The 25,739-nt window shown below is 41.5% G+C and overlaps 1 protein-coding gene across 1 annotated transcript; it reads left to right on the forward strand.

Moving 5' to 3' along the window:
- Positions 1–393: 393 nt before the first annotated feature.
- On the forward strand, positions 394–25,735 carry Ten-a (Teneurin-a transmembrane protein; the record flags this gene model as incomplete). The annotated part of the gene is made up of 3 exons (XM_017631530.1): positions 394–1,772; positions 3,210–3,766; positions 22,353–25,735. Coding segments are annotated over 3 exons (5,319 nt in total), but the record flags the coding sequence as incomplete, so codon positions are not given.
- Between the last annotated feature and the right edge of the window lie 4 nt (positions 25,736–25,739).

A 25,739-nucleotide genomic window follows, 5' to 3' on the forward strand; every position in this document is an offset into this window, starting at 1 on the left:
GCCCAGGCGCCGACAAAAATAACAAAAACAGCCACACTCGCCACTATGCTGGCGCCGCCTCATCGACCCCACGCCTTATACTGTCCCCTGGCTGCTTGCTGTTGGCTGCTGGCACTGACATCAGCTGTCTCATCCGAGTATTTTAATTAAATTAAAATAAACTAAGAGCACTTTTAAATTTTCCCAGAGCCCTCGTTTGTAAATGGGGGTGTCTTCCTAAATACGTTTCTGCAAAGCATAAATGGGGTTGCCGGCGAACTTGGCTTAAATGATTTGCTCCTTGGGCATCTTTCGATTAAAATTTCCTTATTAAATAAATGGCTTGCACTGTGCTTGGGTGCAGCTAAGAACATTTACTTTTGCAATTTTACTAACATTCTTTTCCTCTTTCAGATCGTACAAGAATCAATACAGATACCTGGCTCGGACTTGCATCTCACGTATCAGTCTTCGCAAGCCTCAGGCTACTTGAGCATCGTACGCATGCGCCTCACCGCGGAAAAGATACCAAAGACTCTGACGCATGTTCATGTGGGCGTGGAAATCGAGGGCGCACTTCATGTGAAGACGTATGAGGCCGATCCCAACTTAATACACACGTTCGCCTGGAACAAACGCAATGTCTATCGGCAGAAGGTCTACGGCGTCACCATTGCACGCATTTCCGTCGGCTACCAGCACTCGACCTGCAAGATGCCAGTTTGGATCACGCAAACCGCCAAGCTGCAGGGCTATGACGTCGACATTTCAGACATCGGTGGCTGGGGTCTGGACATACACCACCACTACAATTTCCACGAAGGCATATTACAGAAGGGGGATGGCAGTACGCTTCACATGAAAGAATACCCTCGCACCGTAAAGGTGGTGATGGGCACCGGCTTGCAACGTCCGCTGAACTGTCCCGACCACTGCAACGGCATAGCCAAGGACGCCAAGCTACTCACACCCATCGCATTGGCGTCCGGCCCAGACGGTAGCCTATACGTGGGCGATTTCAACTTGGTGCGACGCATCACGCCTGATGGCAAAGTCTACACAATACTGCAACTGAGTGCCACGCAGGTTTCCTATCAGTATTACCTGGCAGTGTCGCCCGCAGATGGCCACCTGTATATATCCGATCCGGAGCGGCACCAAATTCTAAGACTGCTGCGTTTAGAGAAAGTGAAGGACCCCAGTATCAACAGTGAGCCCATTGTAGGCAGCGGACAGCGTTGCATACCCGGTGATGAGGGCAATTGCGGTGACGGAGGCCCGGCGTTGCAGGCTCGTCTTTCGCATCCGAAGGGGCTGGCCATTGCCGCAGATCGCACCATGTACATTGCTGATGGCACCAACATACGAGCGGTGGATCCCAAGGGAGTCATACACACACTGATTGGGCATCATGGCCACCACAACCACTGGAGTCCGGCGCCTTGCTCTGGCACTCTAATGGCAAACCAAGCACAACTTCAATGGCCCACTGGTCTGGCGCTCAGTCCACTCGACGGTTCTTTGCATTTTATCGACGATCGGCTGGTGCTGCGCCTAACTTCGGACATGAAGATTCGCGTCGTAGCTGGCACGCCCCTGCATTGCAACAACAATGGTCAAGACAAATCGAACAAGACGTCGGAGAATGTGCTGGGCACAGTGCTGGCAATGGCGTTCTCGCCATTCGGTGATCTCTACATCGCAGACAGCGACTCACGACGGGTAAATTCAATTCGAGTGGTGGACACAGCGGGAAATATGCGCTACTTTGCTGGCAAGCAGGAGGGTCTGGGGTAAGTTTGAAAAACTTTTTAGCACACCATAATATACACAGTCGTAATAAACTTTGAAGACATTTTAACATTTCCACTTTGATTCACATAAATTTTTTGTCATATCACTTCGATTAAACATATTTAAAATCTCACAAACGAATGAAATTTAAGGAGACTACACTTTCCATTCCCCACTAAGACCAACCAGTAAATTGGTATCGAATGCCAACGACCTAAAAATATCTGTTATATTATACGCGATTCCCTCAAACCAATCCTTTTAAATATTCACAGCGCTTCTTGCGGCTCCTCCATTGCATTTTTTTTATTTTCGCTCTACATCCAATCTTTCGGAATTCGCGCAAATGCGCCTTCACTCCTCCCCTGACGTACAAAGCGGCGTCATTACCAACAGCTGACAGCATTGTCAAGCCGAGTGTATTGGCGATGCTTATACATATCTGCAAGTCTTTATGGCTGTCAGCTGCAAGCATCTCCAGCCAAGGCCCCACCATAACGGCGGCCCAGCCGGCCAGCAACAAATGCATATGCAAAGAGCAGAGTAGCAAAGAGCCTAGCCGTATACTGGCTCATTTGTTGTTTGGATGGTTAGTTCTTTCGTTCGTTCGCCTTTTAATCTGTCGCTGTTTGCCTAACTGTTTTGTCAAGTTGTTAATTTTTCACTGAATACTTTTCTGTTGATAACCCAGGAACTCATTGCACATCACTCCTCGTGCTCCTCACACATTGGCCGGAGCATACTGCCATTACTTTTTGCGATGAGCTCTGCCTTTTTCCATGCCTCATTGTTCTCTTGCCAGAGCTTATTCTTGCTGTGGGGGACAATTTCAGTTTTTGCTACCCCATTTTAGAGCCACGTCCCCCTGATATCATTTTCACTTGTCGCTGGTTAGTTTGTTCTCCTACATAACCTTGTGTTAGCTTGTCATAGTTTCCGATGCGCGCGCTGTTAAGCGCCCTAATCGTCTGCGATATATGAGCGGTGTTTCGGTGGTCTCAACCTCTAAAACTTCCTTTATTTACTCGCGTGATGTCATTAAGTACCGAGTTCATTTGTTGCACCCAGCCCCAATCCAGAAACCATGTTGACGCATCTGCAGCAGCTCATAACCATTTCAGCGTTTGCTCTGCAATAAAACAAACTCATCTGCCTCATTCCCGTGGGTGGGCGCAACAATGCAGCCAAGTGCGCGTGGTTCGTCGCGGTCGTTGTGGCCAACTTGCGAAATCGGAGACCATGGCTCGTACATCACTGTCACTGTCTCGGCTCATATTTCTCTTTCCACAACCACACACACACCTACTAATGCACATACACACACACACACACATGCTCATTCATACTGCATTTTTTAAGCTAAGCACTCATCAGTTCGCTTGTTTGCCAACTCCGTACTCAACACCCCTCCTATGCTCTGCTCTTCTCTTTCACAGTTCACTAACCTGCGATTGCTCCAATGGCAACACTGTCAACAGTTCAACATCCGGTCTGGCCTCGGCGCTTTCATCAACCGGCAGCGGCGTCGCTGGTAGCGCCTACTCAACGACAATGAATCCGAAACGTACCACCACACCAACAACGCCGGCTGGCAGCAACGGACACGGCAACAACGGCAATGGCGGCGGAAGCGGAAATGGTGCTGTCTCTGGCTATGGTGCTGGTGCGGGCAACGGTGCGGGTGGCGTTGGCGGTGTGGGTGTGGGTGCTCCCTGCATTTGCAGCGGCGGCGGTGTCGGTGTCACGGTCGGCGCTCCCAGTGGACTGGCGGGCATCGTGGCCGGTGGTAATTTAATGTCAACTGGACCAACGACAACCACAACAATATTGCTGGGCGCCAAAACAACAGCTGCAGCAAACGGCATGGGCGGCGCCATGAATGATGATGGCACTTTGAGCAACGCGGAGACCTTGCTATCGTCGAATGCTCGCTTTCAGGCGATTTCGGCCATTTCGGTGGCGCAGGACGGCGTCATTAATGTGGCGGATCAAGGTAAGCTGCGCAAATAAGCGCCAACAATCATACTTTTCATACCTGCTAAGGAAGTTGAGCATTTTGCTAGTACGGTTAGGCGATGGAAATGATAGGAAAGCGACAGCCACTTGACGCGAACAGTTGCAGGCAGTTGCAGGGCATTTCAAGCCAGAACAAACGGTGGACAATACATTTTGAGATATGAACCAAAGCAAGGGGGGTTTTACTTAAATTGAAGAACCAAAGAGAATTAGTGGCAACTTTATGCGCATTTTCACTTCATTTAGATTTAAATGCTGAAGATCAGCTATTACGGACGCCTACTTTGCAAAGAGTTTGCAGGAACTGTTGTTCATATTTTGAATGCGCTGCTCCAACAAGAGTGCTTGCTTTATTAAAATTTGCATAGCTGATGTTGCCTCTGCGCGCGCGATAGCGACTGAAGTGCCTTCTCGGCCAATGTTCACAGACTCAGTTTGCATAATTTTGGCTTTTAGGACTGTCTCTTTCTGCAAATCCATCACACAGAGAGGCGCAAGTGTGCACATAGGGCAACCCCTGTATGCTGCCTTCCGCCCCTACGCAAATAGCCTTTGGTGATTAATGCCGCCGCCATCAACTTTAGCTAATAACATTGATTTTCACTTTTTTGCCTTTCGCACATTTTGCACACACACACAGCCGCCGCTGACCTATCGGTGTAGGCGTGCATAGCTCCAATGTAGTTCGCTGCATCTTTTAGGTGTTGTAGCAGATGGAGGATGTATTGTACTGATGATGGTGGCGCTGTGCGGGCTGTTGAGTTGCTGTAACTTGATTAATTACCCCTATTGATTTTTCTTACTGAATATTCCATGCTGCACAGACACTCTTGCGTCAGACTCACATCCACACTCTCGTAGCTCCCCACAGCTCACTCTTTGCTGTTTTTACATTTCTTTTCGGATATTTCGACGACTGCTGCTAATTTCACTACAGACATTTATTAATTATATTGGATCTTATCTAATTAAGCCTTGGTAATGCGCACAAATTTATACCTTTTGCACGGTCATATATGAAAGCGGCAAAATATGCAAGGCAGCTAATNTAGCCATTTCCTTGAAGTATTTCGCAAAGCTTTGAATAAATACAACATTTTGTGTGTTTAAAGCAAAGAAAAACTCCATTAGAATAAGACCGATTCGATCTTTATTAAAAGATTTCGTATCAAAATATGAGTAAAAAGGGGACTTAGCAACTTTTAACCTAAGCTAGCGATATACATATGTTCAATGTATGCAAGAAATCAACATATTTGGTAAACATTTCAAGTGGGGTTTAATTAGATTTCTTAGAAAGATTTTAAGTAAGCAGTTTTGTAGCCTTTTTTAATAGAACAAAGTTTGAAACTTTTGCTCATTTTCTCCCATTCCATTGCTCATTTCTCCAAAATCCAAATCAGTATGGTGCCACCCTTTCTAAAGTAAGCAGGTAGCATAGTATGTACAAAAAAAAAATATTGGGAAGGAAGGCCTTTTCTTTAAGTCGGTTAAATAGCAAAAAAATATACTCTGAAAACTTGTCAATATGTGTGGAATTATATTTTTGACACGGGGTGTAATTAGGTACGGGTCGCGGGGGAATTAATTACCTGGTCATTAACTTTGCTACTGCTCACAACTACCAACAACTATCAGCTGTATATGGTAAGGATAACAACCCGGAATATTGACTGCTAAGAAAATAATAGAAACAGTTGAGCAGAAAATAAAAACATTGCTTTCTGCATCGATTTGTATCGAAATAATAATAGCCGATGCAGGAAGGATATCGTCAGAAAAATTTCTGTAATTAGTGTCTTCTCCTACTTCCGGTTAGTAAGGTATATAAGTAGTTCCGTGTCGCCTGAATAAAATTTGTATCAAATATTTACATAAGTACTCGCAAAAGATGATAGCTCTCTCAACCATGGATAATAGTGCTGTTGATCTTCTTACTCCCTTTTCAGACGGAGTAAATAGTTTGTAGATTTTATTACTTCAGTTTTGGTTAATAGCTCTATTCTGCGCTGGTAATAAATAAAGTTCCTGTAAATTTGTAAACCCTTTCCGCATTCTGTGTAGTCTTGTAACCGGTAAATTTTGTTACCAGCTCATAAGCTGGTAACAAATGATTGCCCCGTGAAATATGCAAGGCCAGAATTTCAACAATTCTTCATAGCTGAATTGCTGAATATTTTAATTGTATTACCATCGTACCCATAATCGCGGTAATAAAATTTTTCGGCTACAAAATCTTCTGTAAAGTGCAGAATAGACCTGCAAGCGGTGGTTTTAGTTTAGTAGCGGTTACTGAGTGTTAATTATTTCGTCTTTGTACTTTTTGAAGTGCAGAATCAGTGAGTGCCCTTTTTGATGGAGGGTTTTCAATGAAGTTTTTCAATTGGTTTTGTGGGTAAACAATGGTTCTTTCGAGCGATAGCATTGGTCCAGCGACCTTACTCAAACAATTTGGAGAGTGATCTGAGCGTTATTCGAGACAGTGGGCCACATGCATAAAAAGTGAGCTTAAGCTCCGACTCGTTTTTCAGTGCAAAAATTGAGTCTGAGCTTAAGCTCACTTTTTATGCATAAGGCCCAGTATTTTACAGCCAGTAATTCATATGAAATATATTTCAGTATGCGCTTCGAGATATTTCTTTCCTTGCTTCAAGGTCGTTATATTTTAGCAAACTGCATAGTAAATATTTGAAACAATTTTGAAACAATTTTTAATTAGTTTTGAGCATAAAGATAAAAACTCGTATATTAAATAAAAGTATATATAATTCACGTGCATCTTAAATTTACCAACCAAACAATATATGTATACATATATTTACTCCCAATCTGCATACCTTTAGCTTGTGTATGTACATACATACATACATACAAATGTATTCATAGTTACCCTTTCTCCCCCTAATATCGACTAATTTTGTTGCAAATCAGTTCACACTTGATTGCTTTCTAAGTTTTATTTAAGCAATCCTTAGTGAATACCCTGCAGAGAATTGTTCGTCTAATCTCCAAAGAGAGTATTCCAAGATTAGTCTCTAGCCGATATAATTCTAGATCAATTAGTCCCCGACTCACGTCTAACCTATTTAAAGCTGGTTGTTCAATGCGTGATTAACACAAATCGGAAGTAGACACTCCGGTTAAGTACAACGACTGCTTTATCGATCACATGCCGATAACGTCGATAACGATGTTTAACTGGGAGTTAGAATTAACCACACATGGTGCAAACGGCCCCTAGTCAATGAAATTCCATGTGCGGTGTTGGCACATAGAGAGGGTATTCGCTTCACAAACCTGAGAACCCCGAGTGGGGTATTAGTCGCATGCTCCTTTGCGATTGCTCCTGCAGTCATCCCAGATTAGACGCATTTCTTGCAGGGTATGTACGCATTTGTGTATGTGCATATACATACGAGTACATATGGATATGTGTTTTTATGCCTGTATGCACATACACAAATGAGAAAATATAAGAAAATACACTTGATTGCGTTAAGTGCCTGCAAAAATGTTATTGCGGCAGCTCCGGAACTCGTGTCCTGGGAATTCGGCTGTATTCACAGGAAAGCTCGAACGCATGAAATCGACAACCAGAACGCCAATAACAACAATCATACTAAGCAAATGAACTGTGATGCAATCATCAAACCGACTGTGATGAACTCGCAAGTGCACGCACGCACACACAAACGCACATTCAGTTTTGTACATACTGTGTGTGTGTATGTATGGCTTTGTAAATGGAAACGAATGACTGCAAATACAATATCACGCTCATTTGATTTGGAATAAATGACGAGCATGGCAAATAAATTGCAGAAAAAGAATTTGTTAAGTTTAATTGCTTCGATGCTTACCATCTCGGCTACAGATATCTATCTATGTACATAAATTTATGAACGAAATGATTTTATGTTTCATAATTCATTGGCTACGAAAGTAATTTAACTGGGCATTTGAAGTAATTAAGTACTTTTATATTTAAAAAAAAAAGTATTAACTATTCAGTACCATTCACTTAACTTAATTCACTAACAGTTTCTACAAATGCAAACAGTTACACATTTACGCAACCACAGCCGAGAATTTTAATAATTTATTCCTCAAAAATTTTATACTTTTCACAACCTAATAAACACAAAGTATCTATAAAAAAAAAACGAAATGGTTTGTAACGTTTTGCTTCGATGTATGCTTTTCAAGCGAAAAACCAGGAGGAATAGTTACATAAGCGTCCATGTGAAATTCAAAAGGCAAATAATCTGATTAGGCTAGGCGGGCTATTTTTCGCAAAAGTTCACTCGGTAGTCACAAAGGCCCAGAGGAGAATAGTTCCCCTAAATATACTTATATCATACTGATGTTTTGACTTATCGGGAGAGGTCCCCGAAGAGCGGCGATACCTAATCTGCCCATGTCCTCGAAGAAATGGCCAGAGAGATTTAAAGCCCTTTCTTCGTGGTGCAAGTTATTTGCCAGGGCACACGCGTTACTCTTCGTCTGTCCAGATTAGTACACCTTCCCTTAGTATCTACTATGGAACTTCCTTTGTAGGACATCTCCCGTTTCTCGAACACTCGTTCGCCTCTGTAATTCAAGAAACACCTGTAGGCTCTGGGCTCTCCTAAAATATGACAATCGACCATCTAAGAATTTGTGGGAGTTTTAGTTGAGAACCTTGGCTCCTTGGTTACAGACTGGCTGCCTATAAAAAAGGAGAGATCACAGTCGTACAAGCATTGTAGTAGTGGTAACCCCAAAGCTCTCTTACTTGCCTACTCCATGTATCAATTTTTTTAATTTTTTCTTTGTACTCATACATATTTTGTTTAATAAACATACATATGTACGCTACTTGATAGGTACAATTATTGCAGGTACTGTCTTCCCAGAGAACGCATAATCCGATCTGCCTTATTTACAAAACATCATTTTTGCTCACACCACAGGGTTTTCGGTAAGGGAAAAAGGGGTATTTTCAAACCACAAATTGTCACCTAAGGGGGAAAAGGTGCCAATTCCATTTTGTGTTTACATTTACAAAATTTTCTTTTTGATGCAGAAATATTCCTAGAGCATCTAGATGCATTTCTGCTTCAAAAAGAAAATTTTGAAAAAAATGTCTTACGTTATTTTGGCGGTTAGGGCTCGATTTGTTCATAAAAAAATTCAAAAGTTTAATTCTTCACTTCTCTCAATATGTTTTTTTGTTTTAGAAAATTATAACAATTAAATTAAGAAAAGCAGAAACAAAGCAAACTAAAAGTAAAAGTAAAAGAATCAACATTAAAATGCGTCAAAATGAGGTAGCACGACTTGCGATGTGAAGCAAAACTCTCGGGGAAGACAATACCTGCGTATATGTATGCGATTAAAAATCGTTCAGCTTAAAAGAAGAAAATTTAAACAGTTGAAGGATAACATAAATGCAGCCTAAATTTAGCAAATAATTAATTATGTTATATTTTAAGCGCTTCGAAATTTTTTTCATTGTCCACCAATTGGAAATATTGGTGAATTTTTAAATCAGGCACTTGCCAACAATGAACCCTGTTGTTTCGTTCCCTTTTGTTTGAAAGTTAGCTGCGGAAAGATACATGTATGTACATTTGACCGGGTCAGTCAATATACGAAAGAAAAATAATTGTAATCCCCCCGCCATAAAAATGTGCGTCCTTTCCGCGTCGAAAATGAGCCCAATCGGCATTCCTTCATTAATTTTTATATTTGGTCCGATTTTTTGGCGTAAAGAGATCTATATCCATATGTACATATATGTACATATACATTAGACTGTATTAAATAAAACGAATGTTTTTTTTCGGATCTTCATTTTTTAGTTAGCGCTCGCAAAAAACAAGAATTTTCAATGAAGAAAATGTTGTTCCGCAACTTTATTATATAAACAATTAAATTTTACAAATAAAAGAAAAACCTTAATGCAGTTTTGTAAACAATTAAATTATCTGCCAAGATAGTCATATATCAAATTTAAAAAACAAACTTCGTATTTTTTAGAGCTAATAAAATTTAATTTTTTCCTAAAATTTATATTTTGATTTACTTTTAAAAACTTTTCGAGAAGCAAAACTTATATAGTTAATTACTTTATAAAATTTTATGATTTAAACAAACTAGTTTTCATAATTTCATTGAACAACCCCATATCGTATGTTAAAAGATAAACATGACTTTACTTAGAGGAACAATCAAGTTTTGTTGGCTTAAAAATTTCTAAAAACTCATCAATATACTATTGCAAAGATGGTCAATTCACATGCACATGTCACTAGCACAGGTATTTTAATGTTAATCTTAGTGCTGGCGGCATTTCATTATAAAATTTGAGGTTGTATTGTGATTGATACGAAAATGTTTGATTTTGTTTTAACTATAATTGCATTTAGACGGGTAGAAGAAATTGGGTTAATCAATTTTGCTTATCGAAAGATATATTTTAGACCTAGAAAATGTTTAAAGGATATTCACATATCCAGCACAAAAAAAAAACTTGAAATTAGGTGGCTGATTATAAATCGGCGAGGACGGAGATTTTTATGACGCCAAAATCCTTTTCAAGTAAGCTTTCAAGCTCCGGTACCCAGTCTAAATTACACGTACTTACATATCAACACATCTATCGACTATCGAGACACAGCGGAGAGGCGAAGTGCAACTCCCTTCGAGTTTGTGGACAAATGTAGCCGTCGTACAATTGGCGCGCAATTACAAGAACGGAAATCTGCCGTTATAAATGAGTATCAGCAGTTGTAATCCACTGGCGAAGGAAGAGCAATAGCAATAACTAAAGTAGCATAAACAACAACTGTAATAACCCCCAACAAAGACAATAACAACAGTTGACGACGATAACAGCAGAAGCAACAGCAATAAACAACACAATAAAAGCGAAGGAGTCAACGTTCGTTGCCAGGATATTTTAATTTCGAGCAGACTGACTTTGATCCCGACGCCCCGGTTACTGATACATATATGGCTATGTTGTGTGTGTGTGTGTGTGTGTGTGTGTGTGTGTGTGCGCGAAACCAGCAAACGGCAGCAATTGTGAGCACAAAATCGGCAACAATGCTAAACTGCAATAGTAATTGTAATAATGGCAATAACAACAACAACAACATCAGCTGTAGCAAGTGAAAAGGAAAAGACTAAAAGGCAGCAGGCAGCTGGCATCAGGCTGTAGCCAACGGCCAAAACTGCAACCAAGAGCATAGCCACAGCCACAGTCACCAACAAAGTTGCACTCGCAGCCGCAGCTACAGCGCTGAAGATATGTAATGAAATGTATTAGGAACCAAAGAAAATGGAAAAAAGATTGCGAGAACAATCGCTGAAAAGAAGAGCAATCATCTTCGCCATTTTTTTTTTTGTTTTTTGCTGTAGCGATTGCGCTGTTGTGGCATAAATAAAGAGAATAAAAGGAGATAGTTAAGAACAACAGCGGCGCGCACTGGCGTGAGGTGGAGAAATTCGGCCCAGTTGGAAAATGTAATGTATAGTAATCGAAAAAAATAATCAGTAAAACAACCCTTTTCACATTCGAAAATTCGAATTTTTTCCCAGGGCGATGTCCTAAGAAAAGTGGGGCATACAATTTTGCATTACCTAGTATCGAGAAATGAATGTGTTTCAATCTGAAATTTTTGGAACTTTTTGAATACATTAGAATGCTGGTTACATACATAGTTAGCAGTAATATTATCGAGAACGCATAAGGAATACATTATACTATTTATCACGCATGTAATGCATTACTTCTTTTCCTACTGGGTAAGTACTATGTGTAAGGAGTCTACATATATTATACTGAAGTTTTGCACAATGCCAAAAACAATAACAGAACAAAACTGCAAGAAAATTATTAAAACAAAAATGAAAACAGCTATTGGGGGCGCTACAGTCGGGTGATGAGAGCACCGCCGCCGTTGTAGACATCAAAATTAAATGAACAAACAACTAACTATGCCTCGCGTAACTAGCGGCAGAATGAAAAAAAAAATAACGGAAGTAGAGAAAAAATCAACTATGTAAAAAATCGCATCCGCGGGTTGTGGATTTTCGCGGCGTTGTCGGGTTTTTGTTGCACTCCCGTAGCTGAACTAGAAGAAAATTCAGCCAAAAGAAAATCGGATGTTGTGGAGAATGCGTAGAAGGGCAGAGATCACCTTGGAATGCCGCAAAATCCAGACGAGTTGAACATCATCGCCGGCAAAAACAACAACACCCAAGGAAAAAATTGACGCAAACAAACAAAATGAAACTCAACGCATTTGTGCTAAACCACAACCGGATGCAACTAAGGTTTCCTCCCGGCCGCACCCAAACCTGAGCGCAAAGCCGCTCTCAGTTTTGTATCTACAATCTTCCACTTTGCCACGCTGTTTATTCATTTACGACCTTTCTGCCATTAAGGGTATAAAAAACTTAAGGGAATGGGCTTTCGGATGGTTGAAAATAAGACACATACACATACATAACTTCTTTCAGTGGCAGCCCATGCTGATATTTAAACATTAGACCGGGTCGCTAAACAAGTTTTTAACTTTCCCCTCGGGTTTGAAAGCTTTCATTATTAGAACAAAATATTGAGTCTATGAGGTGGGGTTTTTCAAAGGCTGAGGTGAACTCAGCCGATCCAGAGTTGAGTGAAGATCCCACTAATCCCCCTAAATAAAACATAATAATTTAGTGTGATATGATAAACACAACCACGCACACGTGGCTATCTAGCCAGAATACCGTAAGCTTGGCATACAGGAAAAAGAGACAGTGATACTGAGAGAGAGAGAGAGATTAGCTGGTCAGCGGTCGGTGTCGTGATTCAGAGGGCCGAACACTGTTTGGTGAGTTGTAATGGCGACGGTGAGAGTGGCGACGAGTGTGATAACGGCATGCGCCAATCGTACTGGTGACAGAGACAATGAGGGCGGCGGCGATGATCGTGACGGCAGCAGCAGTCCTCTTGTAGTGTTAGTGGCGGTGCCGGCCCCGGTTACGATAAAGGTGATTGAGGCTCATTTTGGTTATGACGCTGACAGCGGCCCTGGATGGCGTGGCCGATGGCCGTAGCAGCGACTTCCAGTGCTCGTGATAGATGGTGGCGGTGGCAACGGACCTGGATGATGATGACAAGGCTAGTGGTACTGGTAGGTCACGGTTCTCGGCCTTAACTCCGACTGGGGGCGGCAATAGTGTCGGTGGTCCAAGCGGTGACCTACGGAAGCGTATCGGTCAGTACGGCCCCAGGGCGGCAACGGCAGCCCATTCCCCCCTTATTTATTCCTATTCAGTGCCTGCTCGACACGCGGTATTCTAAGTAGGCGGAAGAGTTCATCCCCTGTCCACTGAGACCCCTCAACCTGTCAGCCTTTTCCCGCAGAAAAATTCAAAAGCCGTGGGATGTGCGGCCCATAGCCTCCTAATGCGCTCCATGCTTACCTAAAGAAGCTGATGCTGGTTGAGTTCGCGTCGATTACTTTAAGCCGATCCCCGCATAAGCCGTTTGCGAAGTGAATGGAGTTTGCAATCTTTGGGCATTGGTATGCAGTGAACTTTCTTCTCGGAGCACATGTGTGTTTCGCACGTATACGAAGAGCGGCTTAGTAGTGTAGCGTAGTGAAGATACGTTACAAATCTTAGAAATTGTCATTCAAACAAAGTCCTTAAAACAGGCAAACGAGCTTTTTTCATAACGTTTTTTAATTATTCTTCTTCTTGTTCGGCATTGCAACCATGTGTCGGTTTTGGCCGAGACTACTAAACTTCTCCAATTGACCTCAATGAGCTTCACTATCCATATGGAAGATGTAAGAGAAGGCTTGTTCGATTGCCTACCGAGGACAAACTACCGCCTAAATATCGGCGTGTGATATTATTCGCTTCTGGGGATCAATTTGATATTATTAGTGGTGTGTAGGATGTATCTTAGGTATAAAAGGTCCTACACTACCTCAAAGTTATAACTGTCAACGGTTTCTAAGATGGAAAATCTTGCGCTGGCGGCCCTAGGTCTAAGGCCGCCGATGGCAATACGCCAGCAGCATCGTTTAAGTTTTCCAGCTTCTCTTCGGCTATCGAAAGCGGCACCCAACACTTTTTCAATTCGTTCACGGGTCATTGTTCTGACGTAGCGGGTCTCAAGCCCAGCACACAACCCATTGCGGGGAGTTAGCATTCTCAATATTTGATCGCCTCCAACCGGGTTTTCGGTTGCTACTTGGTTTTCGGAGGATACTTGGTGTAAATATCGAAAGTTGTGAGCAACTTGAACCGGTTGCAAAAGAATCGTTTCTGGCCACTCCGCGGTGACTGACGATGCGAAGACTTCTGCACCCGGAACCGCCCTCCACTTTTTCCTAGTATCCTGATTTCTACGTATTTCATACCGTTGAAAATATGTTTACTACGCTCGTAACATGATCCTTTTAATTGCTGTTTACCTCAAGGAGATACTTTAGTAAAATTAATTAACTTAACTTTTAACCGACTGAATTTAAATTTCTAATCGTTGTATCGCTGCTCACTCGAGATGTCGTCAGCTCAAAACGAAGTCAGCTTGTAAAATATTTGAATATACCAGTGCGTGTGGAAAGGCTGGCGGTTATGAGCTAAATAAGATGAAGTATAATTTGTTGCTTTAACTTAATAACAACTGATGCCACCTTTAGTAATGCGTTAGCGGCTCTACATGAACATTTAAAAATGCAGCAATAAAATTATTCGGTCTATATACTATGTATGTACATTTATATGTGAATAAATAGGTGACCAGACAGACAGCTTTGCCACCCCATACACCAAGTGGTGCAACATTTTTTTAAAGATTCAACAATAAAAATTAATTCACTTTCAAACTAAACTAAAAGCGCTTTGAAAGAATAAAACGTTCGCACTTTTCCGGTAAATTTTTAATTTGCTTCGCAAAACTTTTCAGCCAACTCGTAAATATTTTATATCGCGTTTAACCGCTCCGGCCTGCAACGGAGCCGCGATGCCGTGAAGCTCTGAAGCTGTGAAGCCGAAAAGCTGCGAAACTGTTAAACTGCGATGCCAGTTAGGCGGCAAGCCAACCAACCGCTGGCCACATGCAACCCATACAAAATACTTGCATACTTATGTATGAATGTGTGTATGTGTGTAAGACAGCGCCAGAACGAAAGGGGCGCTCAATGGCTAAAGGCAAACTTTTGACGTTATTTTCCTGCGATTTCAAAGAGAAAAATTATTATTTTGCCGGCAATTTCATTGCTGCCGCTGGCTTTGCACCGCCCGCGACAGTAATCCTTTGTTCTGCTGCCATTGTGCGCACATCGAGTTCCTATTTAGCTTCGTTTTTTCGTTTATTTAACTGGCAAATAGCCCACAAACGGCTGAAACAAAAGGAACAGAATCACATTTGCTCAAAGTGGCAGAAGTAAAAGCGAAGGGGAACCATTTTAATAGATACATACATATATTAAAAAAGTTGCTGCCGGTGCAAATACCAATTTACTAAAACACGCACATATATACATATATACATGCGTCTGTATTTATATTGAAAACGCGTGCTACTGCCATGAGACACAATTCTTTTTCGTTGCAACGACTTTCGCCGCGTCGCAACCAATCTATTTCAGCGCTTGTCCGGCCTTATTGACTTGTCACAGTTTAGGCTGCGCTTTTGAATAATAGTTAATTGTACATACAAAAAAAAAATAACTGCACCACTTGCCCCTACCATGCTGAGCGGAGCCTGCGAAAATCTCACTGAGCCGAGCTAATCTTGGCCACTTGTTCTGAAGTGGCTCTTCATTTTGATTTCTGTGCTTCTTACTTTCATTATTTGCTCTTAGTGCTGGTATTCAAAGATTTTCCCCGCGTCGGGTACATACATATTTTAGCCGCTTTCTTGTTGTTATTGTCCATTTGGATGTTGCCAAGCGTCGGAGCTCGTTTGAAGTCTTTACTTTAAGTAGGCTTAAGACTTAATGCACTTCGCCTTTGAATAAGTCCGTTTCTTTCTTCGCGTGCCTCATTTCTCTCCTTCTGTTCGCCCAATTGTGGTTTTTTTGAAATTTGTTTCGTTCGTTTCTTCGCGCCCTATGTTTGGTTCTTCTCTACTTTGGCTGACTTTTCGTTGGCCAGTTGAATTGGCTACAAACGCTTTCCCGGTGTCGCCTCTACGCGTCCGGCCGCTGCCTGTTTATCGGGCTGCTTTGGTCGGCTGTTTTCATTAAATGCTCTTAATACCTTTGTTGTAAATGCGGTTTTCGGGGATTATGCGATTCGATTTCTGGTGGAGGCCATTACTCCTTCATCCGAACGTTTGCACCGGCAGAGGCAAAGAAATTGCCATAAGTGCTTATTTGTGTGTTTGAAAGCTGTTATTCTGAAATACTTAAAACAAGCACTCCATTATTGCTCATAAGAAAAAAGGATTAGTCGGTTTTCGGTCTCACTAAACATCCTACTCAACATCCGTACACACACACAGCCGTATTCTAACAAAGTCACAAACATTAGCGCGTCACCGCTGTGACTTCTACTGCGCCTCAAAGTTTGCTGCTGCAACAAATATGCCGCAACAATAAAATTTTTTTAAGTTTTTGTGTATTTTTCTAGCATTTCGATACCTGTGTGGAAGACCGACCTATTCCGGCAGTCAATTCGAAAACGCCATATCTTAGAAATCTTTTCAAGGATGCCCAAGTTCAAAATCTGATTGAAGAACGCCCTACTTCAGGATTTGATTGCAAAACGCCCTATCTCAGCTTCGAATTCAAAGACGCTGAAAATAAATTGAAAATGTACTATAAGTTGAATGGGATAAAGAGTACGTTCACGTGTGTCATAATCTGAAAATTGTGTTTTTACGTGACGAGCCCAGCCTTCCTTTAGCAGTTTAAGATCCGAAATACAAAATTTTTTTTTATTGTTCTACAGTGTTAGGGTGCGTTCACACAGAAAGCCGAGCGGCGTCGAGCGAAGCAAGGTGGAACAAGGCGAAGCTGCTGTTGTTCACACTGAATGAAGCGAAGCGTAGCTGATGGACTCCCACCACAAAAGTTACCGTCAATGAAAAGCGGCAAAAATATTTGCTCAATTTTATTGGAAAGTTTAGTTGTAATATTTGATTTTGTTTGAATATTTTGATATCTTGTTTGCAGCAGCGTCATGAAGCTAAAAAATTCAATAGAAAATTCAAAATCAAAAACTGCTTTGCTTTCCGATTCAAAACGCTTCTAAAAAAGCTTGCTGTATGAACTCTTTCATATACATACTTAGCTACAGCAATTTGAAAGCTTCGCTTAGCCCGGAACAGCTTCGTTCGGCTCGGCGCCGCTTTCTGTGTGAACGTACCCTAACACAGTTAAACGCAAAAATTATTTCCAACAATTTACCTAAATAATTTTCATTCTTCACCTTTTCACAAGTTCAAATAAGCTTCCATCCGCATGCCTCTGCTAAGCAGATGGTGGCTTGAAAATAAATGCATGGATTATCATTAAATAAATATGTATATGAAAGCACTTTAACTCATGCAGAAGTGCAAAATTCATGTTATTTCGCAAAATACCGTAAACGCAATGGCTGCTTGAACTTCTTCTCGAGCAAAGTTTGCCCGATAAATATAATTAAATGCTCAACGCTGCACAGTAAACTTTCATTTAAAAATCTAATAATTCACTCATAAAATTTATTGCACAGTTCGCACGCACGCACGCACGTTGCACAACTACTTAGAAACACTTGCTTAGTGCGCGCATGCTTGTATGCGTGAGTGCGTGTGGGTGTTGGTGTTGGTGTGTTGGCGTGTGCTCGGATGCCAAGTAACGCTCAGTAATAGTCGTTGCATTGCACAGCAGCATGAATGGGTTGCCATACTACTGGTGCGCTCATGCGTGTGGCAATCCACCCAACCCACCCACCGCCACCAAATGTTGAGCTGCCACCGGCACAGTGGTACACGTTTTTGTATTGTGGCCAATTTCATCACCTCAAAATCCGACATGCAAAAAACTGTACCATATCACCACTTGCAACGTGTTGTTGGCGCCAAGCTGTTGGCTACAACTTTTCGCATTGCAGTCAACCACATTCCATTCAGACTTCTCTATTGCTTTCACATTCACATACTCACACGCACACATGCATACTTGTGCAGCCGTCGTACTCATAGGTGGCCTGACAGGGCGACATCCTCCTGCTGCTGGCACTGCAATGTTGCAGCTTGCGGTCGCCTAATTTTTTTTATTTTCCGCTTTCACATGGCATGTGTACGAGCTTCTCTGTCCGATGGCTTACATGTTACTCCGTCTCCGTATGAAAATTGACATCATCAGCAGCTGTGATGCCGCCACTGCCTTGCTACCACCGCCCGTCCCGGCTCATGTTGCTGCTGTGTTGCATCAGTTGTGCTGTCAGCAGTGTAGTAAAGTGGCTCTGAATGGCATTGCAGTAGCAACAGCAGTCCCAACAACCGCCGCTTTGTTCGCCAATATGAATGGAAAAAGTGGCTCGAACGGGGTATGGGAAGATGCAAATGTAAACTGGACGCAAAACACAATTTCATAAATTGCTTCATTATTTGGCTAATACCTAAATATGCCAACGAACATTGGCTCACAGTGAGTCCTCAAAGTAAACACGCAGGAGTAGAAGAGGTATAACTTCAGCATGCAGGAATTTCGATTACTTTGACTTTGATTTACTACAGCAGGGCATAATTCAGTATTAAGTTGGAGATCCGCGGCTTCATATCAAATCCTACACGGGTTCCTTTTCTGAAGGAGAGCGGCAGACTGGAATACAGTTCCCAGCGATTATTCCTGGATTTCCGTGACTTTTTAATCACTTCTCCTTAGTAAAAGAGCTAAATAGTGCTAAAGGAAAAATAAAAAGAAAATTTTTTCGACAAATGGGGTTGCCCGCTAACTGAAAATCAAAAATTATTCAAAGTACATATAGTATATTCGTACATAGGTATGTATGTATATTGCATTCCTACATTTAAAGGTACGTTTCCAAATTTCGTAATTTGGGCATCATTCTCAATTTCCGCTTGAAATTGTGATATGGTTCTCAACTTGGCCATAGAATAAAACGTCAGTTGAAATTGTGTACGAGTCTCACTTTTGGTGAAATTGCGAAAAAATTCGAAATTTTTTCGTTGCAACTTTGAAGTTTCATAACTTTTGAGTGATTTATACGTCTAAAAAATTATTTATTAATGGATAAAGAGACAATATGAAAAATAAAATGTTATGAAAAAACACATAACTGAGGTTGCCAAAATAGCTAGTAAATAGGATAGAAGATAGTAAAACCTGTTTTGATTCAAAACGTTTCTCTCTTTTATCCCTAACTATATCTACATTTTATATCTAAATATTGCTATTCTGGTATGAATGGATAAGGGTTGATGTCAATTTGGCACAAATGTCAGTTACGAGGTTTTGGCAGATGTACGATACACGGGTTTGTAATTTAAATGAGGATTTTTTATATGTATGCTTGAAGTCATTTTATTAGGATACTTCAGTTGTCTGGAAGTTGTCATTGAAATTAATATTTACAGCTTTCGCAACATAAAAATGCTTGAACTTCGCGATTTCCTCTGTTTGCAATATATTTTCCTTTGGTATCCATACACAGCATTAACTTGTTCCATTAATTCAACTACGAAATCGTTAAAATGGTAAAAATTGGCAAGACTATTTAGAGACTTATTTTATTTTGCTTATTTTGTAGCCTTTCACAATGACTTCGAAATTGATTTTCGAGTTGAAATTGAGAATCGAAATTGCCCAATTTGAAGCTCGTGGAAACGTACTTTTACTCGTAAGACGAAAAACTTTCAAAGAACAATTTTTTTTATGAGATTATATCGACGACTGACTGGAGTGGGTTCGACCTACATATATCGGCAGCCCTATTTCACAATTTGGTTCAAAACGCCCTATCTCGTTTTCGTGAAGTGTCATGGAAAAATCACCACTTTTCATTACGGTAAAATGAGTTAAGCAAAATAAATAGTTTTGAAAAATTACTGACTTATTTCAATTTTGGCCGATGTATTAAACTGAAGCGAGGTTTCGAAGGGACAGTGACTTACTTAAATTGATGAATAAGTTTCATATATAATAATAATAATAATTTATACCCCTAATCCCTGTAATTAAATTGCAAAACCGTTCAACAAAGACAAAAAAAATTTAAAAACACGCGTGTAAGCCATAAATAAATTTCAAAAAAAAAATTAACAAACGACTACGACAACAAGTAACATCTCAATTGTATATTTTTTTATTACCTAAAAAATTTGGATAAATAAGAGCCTATAATCTTTAAAGAAAAATAAAATTGCAGTATGGTAGTTTTAGAAAATTTTATATTTAAAGTTTTGAAACAGTAACTTTTTTATATGTAGTTAAAAATGTACATTATATTACTGTTTTAGCTTTTCGCGTTCTCTCCTCCATGGATATTTGTCTTCTTTTTTATTACCTCTTCCACTAGGCATCGAAATTACCTCGTTTTCTAGCAACATGTATTATAGAATTTTTTTTATTAAAACAACGCATTCGCCCTCTGAGATCACAATATAATATAAGTATGAATGGCAGAGAAAATTAGTTTTTCAGTAGTAGTTTTCTAAATTCATAAAAAGATGGAGACTTTTGAAAGTGTATAAGAAAGAATGATAGCAACTTTTGCAAGAGTAGTTAACATTTGATGCTGCTTTTTCAGAATATAGAAAGATGTTGCACTGTGGCGCTACCCGCCAGAAACTCACAATCGAAAAAATTTTACATAGCGCACTTAGCGTGTGGACTACTCATATGTACTCAAGAATATAATCACACCTTTAAAATTTCGAAGTCATTTAAACAAATTCTGACGCCAAAGAAAAATCTAAAAACGTTTTGTGAGTTTATTTAAATTTTGTGGAAAGCTGACTTTTGGCCGTTGTAATCAATGTTGCCATTAACATGATTTTTTGAGGGACTTTGAGGGATGTTACTCTCAAAATAAACTTCTTTGTTGTACCGCTGTTTAGTAAAACTTCTCTCGAACAAAAGTTCACCGATGCTCAACATTTCAATCCGTTTTTTTTTTATGTTTAGTTGTAATTAATGATATGATTAACTCGAGTTTTTTTTTTAAGATGACTTATACCATTTTCAAACTAAACGGCTCATTTGTAATATAATATAACAGTATTTGTATCAAACGGAAAGTGTTCGACCCGGCTTTTGGTGATTTGAAGTAGAATTGCCATCCATTTAAGTAAAAATATTTGGGGAATCGCCGGATTAAACTCCATACGAGGAACATATTTCAAGGGAATCCACCACACAAGATATCAGGCAAAAGACAGACGAAGTTTCTTATGTCTATAAATGACTTAGTTTCAAAGGAAAAGCTGCATTTTCATTATTTCACTCTCTGTGTTATTCATTAATTAGACGTGGCAGATCTGCTACACTAATACCATGTCCCTACCAAAAAGTTAACCATCTCAAATCGAACTTAACCATATCACTAACTATTGCTGTCCACACTGCGGTTTGAGGTTTATAAAACAGTACAAATGTAAAGAACAGTGTTCGGCCCTAAAATCGATTCAGGACTAAATTACTGCAAAAATCGGAGCAAAAACCAATTTTCCGTACTAGATTGAGTTTTTTATTTTTGTTTCTGACATTAACTGTTTGACTAAAATATTTTCTACTCATGCAAAATAAGAACGCGAGGCAATATAAGGATAATATATTACATATTTAGGTAATTTTTAGCATTTTAAATATAGTAGAACGCATCTAACACTTAATTTTTTAAAAAGCAAACCTTTTCTACTTTATATAAATTTCATTCCTCATATATTTTTTAACAACTTAAGTAAAGTTCTGCATCCGCTAATTTGTGCAGCCATACATCAAAGAATAACGATGTTACTTTATTGACGCATTGCTATGAAAGAGTTACTTTTTAACAGTGAGATTTGGCTAACTTTCAAGTTTTTAACTGAAACCGGTGGTGAACACTCAAAAAACGGCACCAAGAGGGGCATAGCATGAATGAAAAAATGGAATAGATTTGAAGTCAAGCGGAGTAGAGGAGTAGATTTAAAATTTTTTCAAAAATCGGAGTAAATCTAATTGATTTTAGTGGAGTCCAAACACTAGTAGGGAACGAATTCTTCACATTTTAACGCTAATGACCCACAGATGGCGGGCAAACACAGGGTTGTATCAGACTTTCGACGTGGTTTCGAGTTGGTTAGCTTTTAACCATCTCAGTGAAATGGTTAAGTGCTGTCATTTTTATATGGCGAAACTACGCTAAATCAATTGGGTTATCGGGATAACCAACTCAATAGCCATAACTACGTGGTTAGCTTCGGTGGGGACATGGTATAAGTTAGAAAATCTTAATAAAATGCAAAAGAATTATTTCTTTCTTCCCTGGCTCCACTTCCTTTCGTAAAAATAATTTCCTTGAATGAGCCTTGTACGTACATATAAGCACAACTAATCGCTGATATCATTTATTTCCAGGTTCGCTTCATGTTCTTGCGCTCGAGCATTATCTGCCATCACACGACGAGAACGGCGAGTTCCATATTCCGTATCCTCCATCCAGTGAAATTTATGTCTTCAATCGTTATGGCCAACATGTTGCCACAAAGGATCTGACTTCGGGCAAGACACGTTACAGTTTCCTTTATTCAAAGAATACCTCCTTTGGACGTCTCTCCACCGTCACCGATGCCTCAGGCAATAAGATTCAATTTCTTCGCGACTACAGTAACGTGGTCAGCTCCATCGAAAACACACAAGATCACAAGTCTGAAATACAGATAAATGGCATTGGCATTATGACTAAACTGAGCGAGAAGGGTCGCCAAGAGATCGAACTGGACTATGACAGTAACACTGGGCTGCTCATGTCGCGCTCATCAGGCGGCGAGACTTACATCTATCAGTATGACGAGTTTGGACGTGTTACTGGTACCATCCTGCCAAGCGGCGAAATCGTGCGCATCACTTCCGAGCTAGCCGATAACAAAGGGCTTACTGTGTACGTGCACGCTTCCGTTGAGTCACTTTTCTCACGCGAGCGCGGTGAAACGAATGAGTTGCTGGTTTTGGGTGGTGTGCGCTCTACTTTCATGAAAAAGGGTGGGGAGAATGCTGACGCAGAAATCAAACCGAATAACACGCTCGTGATTCACAGTGCCAACGGCGTCGTTGTTGAGTCATCGGCCGTTGCCAGACATCCGTTGCTCGAGGCAGCGTTGCCGGTTGAAGCTGAAATGCTGGCCATGTGGTCACATCAGAGCGTCACTATGGGCGAAAGTTTGACAAACAATATGTATTCCGTGTACAATTTAGTCGGTGATGTGCGCAATCCTCAGCAGACACTCAATCGCGAGATTTGGGTAAATCAATCGCGCGTCATTGGCGTTGAGTACGACCAGTTTACTAACCGTGAGACATTCTATGACATGAACCGAACTCCGATACTCATTGTTGCATACGATCAGTCTGGACTGCCAAAGTCATATTATCCGACCAATGGTTATCCTGTGAACATCACCTACGACCGCTTCAATCGCATTGAAGGCTGGGCCTGGGGTCCGGCTGAGCTCAAGTATTCATATGATAGACATGGTCTGCTCTCAGAGATCACCTCACAGCAAGATGGTATCATTTCCTTTGTCTACAATGATTGGAATTTGATGTCGGAGATCGGCTTGGCAAGCCAGCGGAAGTTTGTACTGCAGTACGACGAGTCGGGCGGTCTCAGGCACGTTCTGATGCCATCTGGTACAAAGCACTCCTTTAGCATGCAGACATCCATTGGCTTCATCCGCTGCACTTACACGCCGCCTGGCAGTACGCGAGCTTACTTGCAGCATTACAGTCATTCTGGTGCCCTGCTTCAGACAATATTCCCTGGTGACGGCGCACGCATTGTTTACCGCTACAACTCGGGCGGTCAACTGGCTGAGATCGTGCACGGCGATGGAAAGAGCGAGTTTCTTTACAACGATGCTACGGGCATGCCCAGTACAGTCTCACACACCGAGCGGGAACTGGAGTATCGTTGGGACTTTGAATACACCGGAGGTTTGCTGAGCGAAGAGCGCATCGACTATGTGGCCAAGACAGGACTAAGCAATGCCAAATTCACCTATGAGTATGATACTGATTTTCGTGTCATTTCGATCCAGGGACGCATAGGTGGCCAAAATCTACCCTCGCAAAATTTTGCATACAACCAACGTACAGGTCAGCCAAGTCTCATTGGCCAATTCAAGATTATGCATCCAATGCTGAATCAGACACAAGTCTACGATGGCACAGCGACTTTTACGCGGACTGTGGATGGCCGCTTTCTAACGCAGAAAGTGACTCTCTCCATACATCGGCTCGAAGTGTTCCGCATGGAGTTTTCATTCGGAATGCATGGACGCATCACCCAAACACGTACCTACACACGCAACATGGCCGTCAATACATACACCAATGTTAAAAACTATACTTGGGATTGTGACGGCCAGCTAGTTGGGGTGGAAGCTCAGGAGCCGTGGGGCTTCCGCTACGATGACAACGGCAACCTACTGTCGCTGACGTACCGAGGTAACACCATCCCCATGGAATACAATGCACAGGACCGCATCGTTAAATTTGGGGAGGGTCAGTACAAGTACGACACTCGTGGACTGGTTGCCCAGAATGCGCGAGAAGAGCGCTTTCACTACAACACACAGGGCTTACTAGTTCGCGCCACCAAGCGTGGACGGTTCGATGTACGCTACTATTACGACCACATGAAACGTCTAACCACCCGAAAGGACAACTTTGGAAACGTAACCCAGTTCTTCTACACTAGTCAAGATCGGCCCTATGAAGTTTCTCAGATATATTCACCACGCGACGGAAAACTAATGTCACTAACTTACGACGATGTGGGTCATCTTATCTATGCACAAGTGTACAGGCACAAATATTACGTGGCCACAGACCAGAGCGGGACTCCGATCATGATTTTCAACCAATACGGCGAGGACATAAGGGAAATTATGCGCTCACCATTCGGTCACATCGTTTACGACTCCAATCCATACCTATTTCTGCCTATTGACTTCTGTGGTGGCATTTTGGATCCTGTCACAGCTCTCGTGCACATGGGCGATGGTAGAGTATATGACCCACTAATCGGCCAATGGATGTCGCCCAACTGGGAACTAGTGGCCGAGCGCATCATAACACCCACGAAGATGCATCTTTATCGCTTGAATGGCAATGATCCCATAAATGTCGACCACGACCGCAACTATCCCGCCGACTTCTCTTCGTGGATGAAGACACTTGGCTTCAGTATAAAGAACTTGGTTCCACAACTAACGCGAAACCTATGGGAACAACCCTCGCTGTGGGGTCGTGCGCCGCATAATCCAATTGCGCTCAACATGAAACGACCCATAGATAACATACCGACCATGGCTGTGGAGAGTGGTTTCTTGGCGCACCTTAATGTGCGGCGAATGTCCAATTTCGAGGACTTGTCTGCACCGCCAAAGTCCGCGCTTAAGTTTGATGTCATGAACCCGACCCCGCGTAACATTGGCTCAGACACCGAGCCACCGTTCGGTAAGGGCATCGTTGTGTCTCGCACTAATGATGGCCAAGCCATCGTTTCCAGTGTTCCCGCAGCGAACGCCATCTACCGCGACGTCTACACATCGGTCTTCAACCGCTCCAAGCTGCTGCCATTCACATTTGTGGTGCACAACGCACAGCAAGATTCGTTCTTCTTTGTCAAAGAGGAGGCATGGCGCGCCAGTGAAGACCGCCAGCAACTGAAACGTCTTCAAGGACAGGTGAATACGACCTTCCACGAGAACTCACGAGAAAACGGTAGTGGCAACAACTATT

This window comes from Rhagoletis zephyria, unplaced genomic scaffold (genome assembly GCF_001687245.7).
Source record: "Rhagoletis zephyria isolate East Lansing unplaced genomic scaffold, Rhagoletis_zephyria_1.1 Rzeph_scaffold_08883, whole genome shotgun sequence".
NCBI lineage: Eukaryota > Metazoa > Arthropoda > Insecta > Diptera > Tephritidae > Rhagoletis > Rhagoletis zephyria.